The 12,395-nt window shown below is 53.8% G+C and overlaps 3 protein-coding genes across 7 annotated transcripts; 1 reads left to right on the forward strand and 2 right to left on the reverse strand.

Annotated features, from left to right (window-relative positions):
- Nucleotides 1-578: 578 nt before the first annotated feature.
- On the forward strand, nucleotides 579-3,887 carry H257_13661 (hypothetical protein). 4 transcript variants are annotated; one of them, XM_009841263.1, is made up of 14 exons: nucleotides 579-905; nucleotides 980-1,047; nucleotides 1,116-1,239; nucleotides 1,413-1,472; nucleotides 1,559-1,655; nucleotides 1,970-2,085; nucleotides 2,292-2,371; nucleotides 2,428-2,535; nucleotides 2,717-2,755; nucleotides 2,809-2,946; nucleotides 3,012-3,085; nucleotides 3,187-3,241; nucleotides 3,385-3,454; nucleotides 3,568-3,887. In XM_009841263.1, the coding sequence occupies exons 1-14, from the start codon at nucleotides 593-595 to the stop codon at nucleotides 3,783-3,785; spliced, it is 1,560 nt and encodes a 519-aa protein (XP_009839565.1). In that variant the 5' UTR covers nucleotides 579-592; the 3' UTR covers nucleotides 3,786-3,887. The 4 variants fall into 4 exon arrangements, with proteins under 4 accessions (XP_009839565.1, XP_009839567.1, XP_009839568.1 ...); XM_009841265.1 differs by having other exon boundaries at nucleotides 3,187-3,454; XM_009841266.1 differs by having other exon boundaries at nucleotides 3,385-3,887.
- A 549-nt stretch (nucleotides 3,888-4,436) lies between these two features.
- On the reverse strand, nucleotides 4,437-5,652 carry H257_13662 (hypothetical protein). The gene is made up of 2 exons (XM_009841267.1): nucleotides 5,362-5,652; nucleotides 4,437-5,291 (listed from the first exon to the last, which is right to left on the reverse strand). Exons 1-2 carry the CDS (start codon nucleotides 5,620-5,622, stop codon nucleotides 4,548-4,550), a joined length of 1,005 nt encoding a protein of 334 aa, XP_009839569.1. The 5' UTR covers nucleotides 5,623-5,652; the 3' UTR covers nucleotides 4,437-4,547.
- Nucleotides 5,653-5,791: 139 nt separating this feature from the next.
- On the reverse strand, nucleotides 5,792-12,239 carry H257_13663. Of its 2 annotated transcripts, XM_009841268.1 has the most exons (5): nucleotides 12,114-12,239; nucleotides 9,616-12,057; nucleotides 6,757-9,479; nucleotides 6,316-6,683; nucleotides 5,792-6,205 (listed from the first exon to the last, which is right to left on the reverse strand). In XM_009841268.1, the coding sequence occupies exons 1-5, from the start codon at nucleotides 12,195-12,197 to the stop codon at nucleotides 5,883-5,885; spliced, it is 5,940 nt and encodes a 1,979-aa protein (XP_009839570.1). In that variant the 5' UTR covers nucleotides 12,198-12,239; the 3' UTR covers nucleotides 5,792-5,882. The 2 variants fall into 2 exon arrangements, with proteins under 2 accessions (XP_009839570.1, XP_009839571.1); XM_009841269.1 differs by having other exon boundaries at nucleotides 5,792-6,683; nucleotides 12,114-12,197.
- Nucleotides 12,240-12,395: the final 156 nt, after the last annotated feature.

The following is a 12,395-nucleotide window of genomic DNA, read 5'->3' on the forward strand; positions in this document are numbered from 1 at the left end:
TCGTGTATACAGTAAACCCGTCAGTATGCCAGTGATGTCAACGTCAGGTGACCCGCGGGGACAGCTTGGCTCGAGCGGGCGTCACTGTGGCTTGTGTTGCAGAGAGTGTTTGGTCCTTGGAGGAACTTCCTTTAGAAAGGTGCAGCGAACGCTATCCGAGTACATTAGTAGCGACACAATCATAGCGAGCTACTTGTGTCAGAATCCTATATCATACATTATGTAGGTGGCCCACACTGATAGCACTAGTCACGGAGCGGCGGATATCCGCCGCTGCGTGTGCTAGTCTACCCTAGGGTCTCGCTCCTGCGTCCTTCCTAACGTTGAGCCCATTCTTCCTTGCATGCGTCCGCCGCGCGCGTCGCCTGCCTCTCCTCCCCTTCCTCCTTCCGTTCTCCTGCCAAGGATACCCACGGATCTTTTGTCCACGACCTTTCCCGAGAATGCGGTGCCAATTATAGGGTGTCTTTGCTGCGTCGGCAAAATCCTAGCCTATGATTGGCTGCGTGATTTGATGGGTCGATTTGATTGGGCCAGTGAACGCCAATAAAAACGCGCAAGGCCACATGGTCAAACACAAGGTTTCGGTGGCATGAGGGCAGAATCGCAGTTGCCGGTCGAGACGTCGTCGCCGTCGTCGTCGCCGCCGCTTGCATCAGATTCCACGGCCACAGAAGCTCCTTCTCCATCGTCCATGACATTTACGTCCTACACTGACGTGACGTCGTCCGTCGTGATCGATGTCCTGCATCGTCATGTGCAGGACACGGATGACAAGACTCGCAACGGTAAAAGTACAACGCCGCTGTCATCGCCGACACGCGCGACACCCGGTCGTTGGAAAATTGCTGCCGTATATGCCGCCTTCATCGTGTTTGGACTCGGCTCGTGGATCATGACCAACAGTACGCACCATCACCACAACCTTCCTCCTCCTCTCCATACATGCTCGTCCGTGTCATGCAGTCGTGCCGTGTAGGTGTGTTTATTGAAACGGCGGCTCTTTTCCAGCAGGTCCCAGAGAAGGCAGCGATCAGTGCCTACTTGGTATGCACGACCACGACCCCTCCGACATTCACCTTCTTCTTCTTGATGTGCTGCTGCTGCTGCTTTAGATCGTGGCCCTGCAAGCCGCCAACATCTTCCCGACGTTGTACATGGTCTTTAACAGCGACCAGCAGTTGTTTTCCATTCGGTCAGCTATTTGGGTACTCCTCGCGCTTGGCGTGGTCACTTGCTGTACGTCGATTCTGTCAACACTCGTACCATCTACATCATCATGGACGTGTACTTCTGCATGTTGTCAGTGCATTTACATCATAGCGTGTCATCCCAATCGACGAACTTCGCCAGACGCTGGCCTCATCCCCACACATGTCAGCTGATCCATATATCGTTACCATGTCCTGTAGTGCTGCTATCTCAGTTCTGGGATATCACGTCCGTGTTCTGGGGCCACGAACACAGCTCTGGTAGGCCAACTGTACCCGAATGTCGTTGAATCGTGACATTGCAGCATGACGATCTTGGTTCAACATGGATCTGTTTACATGTGTAGCGCTGCTGGCCCTAGTCTTTTTTGGAGGCGCTGTGAGTGCCACCACGACCGTCGTCTACTACCCGTTCGTGGCGACGTTTCCCCCCGTCTTTACAAGGTACTGCCAGTCGTTCGCGTTGCTTGTACCTTGGTTCAATATGGAATATTGTCCAAATGAGAGTATATTATGACCAGTCAGATCGATTGTGGATCGGTTTGGTCGGCGCGATTCGATTGCACCCCCTCCCCAAATTTGTATCAAATCGACAATACATACAAAATTCTTTGTTGTCGTTTGGATCCTTGCTTGTTGATGTACATATGTGTTTGATCAGCGAGGTGGAGATTGCTCTTACTCGGTGTATATACATATAGTAAGAGTACATCGGCGATATATATACGTGTATTAACGTGGGACTGCAAATGATATAGTGCGCTGTCCACTGGCGAAGGGCTGAGTGGGGTGGTGGCGGGTGTGTTGGGCATCTGGCAAGACCCAGGCGCGTCCACCATGCATTTGTCCGTGTCCCACTTTTTCACCTGCGCAGGTACGTACGTAATACTTGTGTCATTCTCACGATTTTATTATTTTCACCTATTTATACCAAAATTTACCGTTTTTTCCCGTTTTTGGTCAAAATATTTAGTGCAAAGTGCAGTGTGTAGTGTGTAGTATCATGTTTCGTCGATATATATGACTGTATTAGTACAAATGGCAGTTTTCGATATATAACTATAAAGGATATCATTGTAGCGGGTGTGTTTGGCATTGCCATGGTCGCGTACTGGTTCCTCGCCACATCGACCATCTCTGCCCAAGTCCAACACAGCAAAGTACGAACGTCCCCACGTTGCTATGATTTTTAATTGATGATTTTGTATGGGTACAGTACAACGAAGACCCCGGCGAGTTTGAGTGCAAGTTCACCCCGCCAACGAAACCGCGCACGTCGTCGTCGTCGTCGTCGCGCACAAAGACTAGTATCAATGGCGAATCGGTACACGACCACCCGACTTATCGCCATTTCCGTCGGAATTCGAACCACATTATGATTGTGTACACGACAACCCCATTTGCGCCACAACTCCCTTGGAATTATCATTTGTTGTTATGATTGAATAGCATGTGTATAGTACATCAAATGGCTAACTAGCCAACTTCGTTGCATGCAATGTTAGATTCCCCTCGTTTCAAATCCCCCCCAACGGCCCCCCCATGTACGTCGCTCTTAAGGCTTTACATGGCGTTATATTTGTTATATTTGCTGTAGATATTCCTGTCGTCGACCCACCGCCGCGACTACGTCCTCCGCAACCTGTGGAAGCCGCTCATGTTCCAAGTCCTGCTGTGCGCCATGAGCTTTGGGGTCATCCCGTCCATCATGCCGTTCCTCGGCAGCAAGTACATGGTACCGAATGAGATCATCATCCTTCTTGGAGTGTGATTCACATTGCCCTTGGCTACAATAAATAGTTCAGCGCCCAAGTGTTAAAGTGGTCGTCTGTGTTGTCCATGGCGTGCGATCCCCTCGCTCGGTTTCTTACAAGGTAATCATAGTTGTCCATGTTGTGTCGTCGTTGGTTCGTTCACGGTGATCTGTCACACATTTGGTTGCTCACGTCATCACACATTCGAATGTGTCTTGTAGTTTCTATCGCTGGTACAACGTCACAGCGTTGAGTGCGCTCACGTTGTTTTTGGGGGTACGTTGTCACATATATATATATATGGCTTGGCAACGACCTCTATATCCATCTTGGCACATACCAACTGACTGTAACGTGAGCATATATTGGGACTCTGGTGCTGGTTGTATCTACCCTTTCTTTCCCTGTTGTTTCTATAGGTGACCATGGTGCTATCGTCGACGAGCTCCAACCCGTTGTTCTCAACCTTCACGTATGGCGGCATCGCGCGTACGTGTTTGCGTCATCTGTGTTTGGATTATCATGATGACGTTATCAAGATGGTTGCACCTACCTGTTTGGATGATTCACATACATATATGATGATATACGTGTATGTATAGCGGTGGCGGCCAACTGCTCGTTTGTGTTTCTATTTGCGTACACACAGACGATGGTGTATCTGACTCTAAAGCGAGAAGTACGCGGCAATGAAGCGTATGCCAAGACGGCGTACCAGTGGAGCGGGTTCATGACCCAGATGGGGGCCCTTGGGGGGACCGTGATTATCTTCCCCCTTGTCACCTACACCACGTGGTTCCAACCCTCGTACGGCGCCTGACTAGTACTACTGTAGTACTAGTACTAATAGTACTAAACCAAACACATATCAGTAATCAACACCACATACTAACGTTACTACAATCAATCGATTGATCATGACCCCATCGTGACTACCAACCTACTGTAGTATACTACTACAATAGGAGTACTTTAGTACTATTATTAGTAGTACTAAGCCAAACACATACCAGTAATCAACACCACATACAATCAATCGATCGATTGGTGTCGTAATCATGACCCCATCGTAGTACTACTACAATGCTCCTAGTACTTTGAGTACCCCCCCGTCCATCCGTGTAGCCATGTGTCGTTGGTGTGTTATTTTCTCAATTTTTGGTTTAATTTTAGCTTTTGTTTTATATCAATTTAATTTTAAATTATTTTATCATTTCAAAATTTCAAAAATACCCTTTAAATCTAATAATAAATAATTTAAAAGATAATTAAAATTAGTTTTTTTAGGTGTCCATGCTCCTGACTGAGTTGGCGGCACCGTCCATGTCGATTGGTCTCATGTATGTGCACCCTCTCCGCCGATACTTACCTCTGGACTAGCGTTCAATCCTGAATGTATTTCTAGTCATATTCCGAGCCGCTACAACCGCCCCCCATCGATGATGCCACCCCCAATCCACATGCCCTGATGGTTCGTTCATCCGTCTATGATTCTTGCTGCCATGTCAGCATTTTCGTCGAAATTGAGATGTATCTCTAGCACTACTGTAAGGTGATCCATAACCTCTTGATGTATGTACACTTAAGCAGTCGATGGCTTTGAGTTTTTGGCCTGGATGGCTACAGTCGCCGCCGCGCAAAGCCGCGCGACGAGGCCGTGGAGCTGCACGAGGGTAGTCAGGCCGTCGGCCACACACATGTGCGCTTGACCGATGAGCTTGACAAAGTCCAGCTTGAGACTCTCGTCCATGTCGGTGCTCTTAGCGACGCGGAACACGGTGCCGATGATGTCGAGAGCCGAGTACCCCGACTTCCACAGCGCCACCATGGCCTTCTCCGCCGTGACCATGTCGCCCTGGACACATGCATCGATGATCTCCTTGACGACGGTCGGGTGCGGCTGATCGCATACTTTGAACACATTCGCGTCGCTTATGTAGCCAAACCCGCTGAACGTGGCCTGGCAGTTGTTGAGCGCATTGCGCATGTCCCCTTCGGCCGTGAAGATGAGCGCTTCCATGCCGTCGTGGTTGTACCCGACCTTCTCGGCGTCGCACACGTGCACGAGGCGCTCGAGGATCATCTCGTCCTTGAGGCGCGTGTACCGCAGGATCGCGCACCGACTCTGGATCGGCTCGATGATCTTGGTCGAGTTGTTGCAGGCCAGCGCGAACCGCGTCGTGCTGCTAAACACTTCCATGGTCCGACGGAGCGCTTGCTGCGCCGCTGTCGTCATCGAGTCGGCTTCGTCTAGGATCACAATCTTCTGTCGATTCGGCGGTAACGTCACCTTTTGCATGGCGAACATCTTGATCTTGTTCCGGACCTAAGCACCACCGCATGAGAGTCCTGTGGACGAGTACGAGGGGGAACGTATGTAGATGCGACATTCGTACCGTGTCGATGCCACGGTCATCGGACGCATTCAGCTCCAGCACCGCCGTCTTCATCAACGCATCGCCCAACAGATCCCGCGCTAGACACAGAATGGATGTGGTTTTCCCGATCCCGGGTGGCCCGCTGATGATGATGTTCGGCATGTTCCCTTCCTTCGCGATGACCTGCAGTCGATTCACCGTCTCCGAGTTGCCGACGATCTCCGACAGCGTCGACGGGCGGTACTTCTCCACCCACGGCGCTTCAAACTCGACCGACATTTGTCCTCGTGGTGTGTTTGCCGCCAAATCGAAAGGAGGTTGTGCCATATGATTGGTCCATTTTCAATTAAATATTTCATATATTGCACCAATCGGTGTCATTAAACCATATTTTCAAAACTTTCAAAACGCGTTAAAGGATTTGGAATCCAACACGTTTCATAAAAAAAGCGGTTTGGCATTGTCGTTTTAAGTCCACGGTTCCGTTTAAACGTAAAATGACGTGAGTGCAAGTAAATACTTCGAAGTGTACTGGGGACTCAGCGGTGAGTGCCACGTCTGGCCGCGTGCCGCCTGGCTTTGTCGTCTTCGCGGAGTTTCCGGAGTCGGTCTATCCGCTGCCTTGCAATCTCATCCTGTCGCTTCTGTTCCACAACCTCGGGCAACTTTTCGTACAGCCGCTGATTGCGCGCTTTCATTTCAGCCGGCGAGATGACGTCCCGGCCTTCACGGACCCTCGACCTGCGTTGTGATGGTGGCGGTCTGGTTGTGTCTTGGGAAGGCGGCATTAGAATGTGCTCGGTGGCGGATGGTGTCGTATGTGTACGAGGGTCATCGGTGCTGCCACGACTTGACTGTTGGGCTAGCACATTATTCAATCAATCCTCATGAGAAGAGCACCACACAAGTTGGCGTGTTCATGTCAGGCGACACATAGAGAGTGGACATGAAGTCGGGAACAAGTATGCATACCTCGTTGTTCATCGGGGGTAGTGCCGCCACGGGACGGAGTCGGACGTGGCATCTTCCGTTGACTCATGCGGTGGTACAGCGCGGGGTTTCGTAGCCGAAGGTGGTCGGCGATGGAGACTGGTTCTGGTGACGACGACATGTCATCTTCTTGGTCGTCGTTGTTCGTGTTGGGACCAACATAAACGAACGAAGACGGCTCGAGCGGCGGCGGTGGCGGCGGCACAGACATATCCATGGGGAATGGAAACGGCATCGGCGGCAGCAGTTCCGGCATCCCTCTTCCATCTCCTCGATATGACATGCTCCAATACGGCTCGCATGTGCTATCATCACCAGTGTCGCCCCGTTCATATAAACCCATGGGCCTCCTACAGAGATATACACAATGAACGTCATCACAACAGGATTCATATCAATATGGAGAGTGTACTTGGACCGTACCTAGACGACCCACCAAGCCCCGTCGATTGCAAGAGTGTAGCTGGCATCCGCTGCACTGCATCCTCCTCTTCGTAGCTGGCAGAATCGTCTGGTTCATACGAAGGAGATGATGGCAAAGGTGGTGATGGGGGTCTCATGCTATGCCTATTGAATGATGGAGGCGGCGGCACAAAGTCCTCCGAGGTACTAGAGTATAGCGGCGGATACACGATCACTCGCGACGAGCATGCTTCCTCCTTCGTCGACGTCGATGGAGCTCGACGAGTGGCATCATGGGTCGTTGGGTGAATGGAAGCAGCCGTGGGGGGGCTATGGGGTGATGGTTGGAGCCTAGCTAGCGGCGCGGATGCCGGCGGTAGAGCTGCGTGGATGTCCGACATCCGGACCGACTGCATGGCAGTCGCTCCAATCGAAGACGCGTCGACGGCAGGTGACGACGACGAGTGGATGGTCGTGAGCATCACACCTCGTTGGATTATATCTTTGGCATCTTTAGGAGGATTGTGAGTCCGAGCTGCGCCAAACTGAACTTTCCACGCCGAGCCATAGATGGCAGACACGTCATGGGTGGTGGTGGTGGCTTGTTGTGGTGGTTGGGGGATGATAGTGGACAAGGCGCCTTCGTTCCCCCGATGAGATAATAACGACGACGACGGAAGGGGCAAGGATGTGCTGCCGAGAGCGACGAGCACGACGTCCTCGGCCACGTTCACATGGCCCCCCGACGATGCAGACGACGAAGGGGCGCTGTTGGGAAAAGGGTCATGTGGTTCTGTGACACGGGGAGGAGGTCGAGCAGGGGAGGACAATGGAGGGTGGTTCAACGACATCGCAGGATTCGTCGACGGTGATCGAACAGAGGGAGACGACGACGCATCTGCCCCCAGCGACTGGCGCACCAACGTCGACGTGTCATCCAAAGACATGCTGCTGCTGCTACTGCTACGTCCATGTGATGATGACTGCATCGATTGAATGGACAGGAGCGATTGCGCATCGTCCTCCACCATCACTTGAACGGCAGTCTGCATGTCACGAGCCGGCGAGTAGAAGCCGCCGTCGTCGCCAGTACATTCTGTTGACTTTGCATCAAGCGGTGGTCGTCGTTCTAGCGGCGCGGGGCTTTCTGCGGGAAGGAACCCCGTTGGCTGGTGGTGCATGGCACGAGGTGGCCATGGACCAGGGCTAGGTAGGCTTTGTTCAGAGTTTGGGGCTACGATATTCCGATTTGAACCAGGTTGGGTGTGTACATGTGCTGTTGCGGACATGGTCGTGGCCGTAGATGGATGATCTACTAGGGAGGATGTGGCCATATCGTCCAGTTCTTCAGTCGTCTTGTGCATCGCAGGTTGCAAAGGATCATGCAACCACCTCCCAGCATCAAGAGGACTACGAGGTCGCACTTGCGTGAGTACTACCTGGGCAGACATTGGCACAGCGATGTGGTTTTCGATATGGCTAAGCCGTCGCCCGTCCACGATCGCCGCGCGAGCCAAGTCTGCCACCGACGAACTCGATGACGACGAAGACATTTGGGACGTGTGAAGACTGCGCTTGCCCTCCAACCATCCGTCGTCGTCGTCGTCTTCAAAGTTGAGGTGGTGGATATCCCGAGTAGTTGCGACCCCGTGGTGACTCGTGTGGACGTCGTCCAGATGATGAAGTTGATCATGGGCACCAGAGGATGTCTCGGTCGCATGGCGGCGATGGAGGTCGTCGGCCCCCACTGGCATGTCGTCGTCACCAAAGACTGGCGGATACGGCCGCCCTGCACGACCATCGTATCGATCATTTTCGTCAGATGACAAAGATGGGGCGTGTTGGAGCCACTGCAACACGAGCGGGGCGTCCGCCGCCGACGCCTTCCCCGCCATGATGTCGTGGGATGGATGGTCGTCGTCGTCGTCATGGAAGAACGAGTGCTGGGAGGCCAGTGGCTCCGATGTCTTTTTCGACCACGATGACAATGATGATGATGACGACATGGGTGACGACGGGGCCACTGACGACGCCATGGACAAATCCATGTTGATGAGCGGTGCTGTCGTCGCCGATTTCCAGGCCAACATCATACTGTCTGGAGGGTTGTCGTCGCTGTTCCGTTCACGTTGATGACCACGGACAGTTGACGGGTCGTTTTTTTCTTCCCTCGTTATAGGAACAACTTCCATGTCCTCTTCTTCTTCGTTCGCCACGTCACGTCTACTACTACTAGTAGTAGGTACTAGTGACGTGGACATGTTGGACAGGTCGTGCACACTCTGTCGCATGCGGCCAACGGCATATTGCATGGCATCATGTTGTTCCTTGTCATGTTGTTCCTTGGTCGAGTAGGCAGACGACGACGACGACGAAGAGGAGGACCCGAGCAGGTCCTGGAGGCGCTGGCGGTCTCGTTGGAGGGCAGAAGACGACTGTGGCAACCGCGCCGCCGTGGCAGAAAAGACAGTTGACGACGACGACGACGAGAGGCTACTGCTGCTGCTGCTGTTGGATAGAGAGGACATCCGGCGCAACGTACGAACCGTGGGATGGAAAGCCGGCGGAAATGTCAGAGTGGGCGCCGACTCGGACTGATGGCGAGGGGGTTGAAGCGGAGAAGCAGGAGCATGAGGATCCCACGCGTACCCTTCGGACGAGTACGTTGACGAGTTCAAGTCAAAGCATGGCAAGTCAGTGTCGTCATCGGCATTGTCATCGTCATCGCTGGAACTGGCGGCAGCCTACCCAAACAAGATGCAGTTCAAATGCCATACTAGTATGATCCAGTAACGAGTAAGCAACAACACAAACTAGTTTTTTGTCGGATCATATGGAACCCATTCTAACGAGTAAGCAAACAGAAACAACATGACGTACGTGGAACTCGTGGTCGCCATGCCAAGATGGAGACCCACGACGAAGATGAGATGTATGGCCGTTGGATGTGTGGCAGAAATCGTCGCGAAGGGGCGGGGGGGCGGCCGTGTCGAACGTAATGGATAGCCGAACGTCGGCAGCGTCCCACTTGGCCTCTTTGTCTGTACGACACACCAAAGCGGGCGGCGGTAGAGATCTCTCTGGTACAGTAATGTCGGCGGGATGTACGACCTGGGTTCCTTTGTCGACCCCACTCGAAGGGGGTGATGATGTCGGGGGAACGACCACCACCACCCGTGTAGGTGAACCACTCAGATGTTGCAGAGCAACTGATGTGGCGTCATCGTGTGGGGGCGACGACTGCTGGCTCGAGATGACACCCGACGATACCAGCATCCTTGTAGACACGGATGGTGAAGTCGGGGGCTCGTCTCCACTGGCCGCCGTGAACGTGGTCGTCATGTCGTGGGAGGTCGTGAGCGTGCTCGGGCCTTCGATGCCTTCAAGTGTGCTCGGGTCCAAGCTGGACGCAGCATCGTTCATCTGTGTGGCAATTGCTGGCTCGGACAACGACGACGACGAGGACGACGACCTGACACATGACAAGTCCTTGGTTAAAGCACCACGTCGAGATGACGACGACGATATGCTGTGATTGGAGCTGGGTGACAATGACGATAGAGATGGTGCATGACGTGGTGACAATGCTGCTGCTGGTTGGAGTGACTCGTTTGGTTGTACGCTTGAGATGATGGGATGCTGCTCCGTCGTGAATTCAACTGGTGGTGACAATGCCGGTGACAACCGTCCTGCTATCGTCGCTTCCACAGGCGGCAATGGTGGGATGGGGGTGTCACCATCGTCGTCGTAGTCGAGACTAGTACTACTACTACTACTGCTCCACACCGATCCATGGGGACTCTCTGCCGAGGTTGGCTCACCCTCGTAGAGTCTACCGTTCGTTCCGATCTCTGCAGGATCTGTTGTCAACGTCATCGATTGTTTTGGACTTGCCACAGCATCGTTGTCTTGAATCGTGTCCACAGCTGGACCATGCACAGTCTTGCCCAGTGCCGATGGCCTCTCGTAATCCTCGACCCCGACGGTGCCAGTGTCGTCACCATTCGATGCAGGCGATGGCTGGCGTGGTGATGGCATCACAAGAGGCCACGCACGACGCCCCGCCTTGTCTGCCCTTAGCACACTCGTAGACGATATATGATCATCCATCTGTGGGTAATACACTGCCGACGACACCTCGGGCGGCGGTCGTCGTCGTCGTCGATTTGGGACATGCTCTGGTTCCGTCGTCGTTCGGTTTCTGTGTGGTGCTGCCGTGGGGGGTGCCGCGGGCATCACATCCAGCAGACGACGTCTAGGGGCTTGGCCGTCGGCGGCCTCCTCGTCGACGTCTTCCATCTGGCCATCCTGGTTCACATTCCATACCCTTGTGCTGGGCTGACTCGGCGGCGATGGCGCCGCCTCTCCTTCAAAACCCGACCGACTAAACGTAGCCTCAAACGCGGCTTCCGTCGCCCTTTCCAGGGTCTGCCGCTCCCTCGCGGATCGATGCATGACGTAGCGGAGGTCGCGCTGCCGGGCGGCTGTTTGCTGGGTGTACACTCTGTCTGCGTCCTGTAGCCACTGCAGCGTCGTCTTGGCGTCGAGGTCGTCGACCATCTGGCGCTCGGCGACGGCGCCGCGGTCGCGGGCGTCAGCTGTCTGCGCTTCCGCGGCCATGAACTTTGCATGAGTTGCTTGGTCCACCTCGTGCCGCTTACGACGGCCTTCGTTCCACGCATCCATCGCGGCAGCGTGATGGACATTGTGCCGCACGATTCGATTTCTCGTTACGGAGGATGATGTTGTGTGCGTCATGGCGTGCAGGCGGGAGTGATGAAGCATGGACTCGTGCACCTGGACGGGAGCGACGGATGTCGGCGATACGGTCGTGTGCTCCCGACGCGCCTCCACCGCACGAGCCATCGCGTCGCGATGCTGCCGCTCGCGCTCGTCCCGCTCAAGTTTGTGTCGCTGGACTTTCTCGGCATGCGCCCGCTGTCGACTTGCGATTTCGTGGATTTTGGCCATGTTTTCGCGCGCAATGCGCTCCCGCGCGGTGCGCCGTCGAACGTCCTCGAGGGCATCCTCCACAGCCGACGAGAAACGCTGGTCTTCTACGCCGTCGTTGTGTGCGAGGACCTCAAGCTGTCGCTTCGCGCGCGCCTGGAGACTAGAGTTGAGCTCCGTTGCCAATGTATGCGCGTCGCCAATGGCAGCCAGCGACGCATTGTACTTGGCGTGCAGCGACGACAACACGACAGACTTCTCCACTTCAGCCACTTGCATGCGTGCTGCGCGCTTCCTGTTGTGCGTTTGCTTCAGCTGGGCTTTGTACCATTGCGCTTGTTCCTGCGCGATCCGTTTTTCTTGCCGACGCACCTAGAGAAGCAATGGATGGTCCACGTGACGCACAACCGAGCGATGGAAGTACGTACCTCGATAAGCCTCTGCTTTCTTCGCCGCTGAGACTCTTCTTGTCGCAAGAAGTGCTCTTCACCTGAGCTCAACGGAACAAACATGATGTCCGAGAGGTGCCGCCGCCGCGTCCAATTTGAATTTTGGAATAAGACTTGGAGTCGAGTGCCTCAAATCCTATATGTTTATCCGGATGCTCCCTCCTTCCTGTCATTTGATTGGCCTACAACTTGTCACTCAAATTCGTACAAAATTGAACTGCAAGCTCACCATGCCGATGAAAACGTCAGGGGGACAAGAAC

Source organism: Aphanomyces astaci, assembly GCF_000520075.1.
Source record: "Aphanomyces astaci strain APO3 unplaced genomic scaffold supercont1.50, whole genome shotgun sequence".
In the NCBI taxonomy this organism is placed as follows: domain Eukaryota; phylum Oomycota; class Saprolegniomycetes; order Saprolegniales; family Verrucalvaceae; genus Aphanomyces; species Aphanomyces astaci.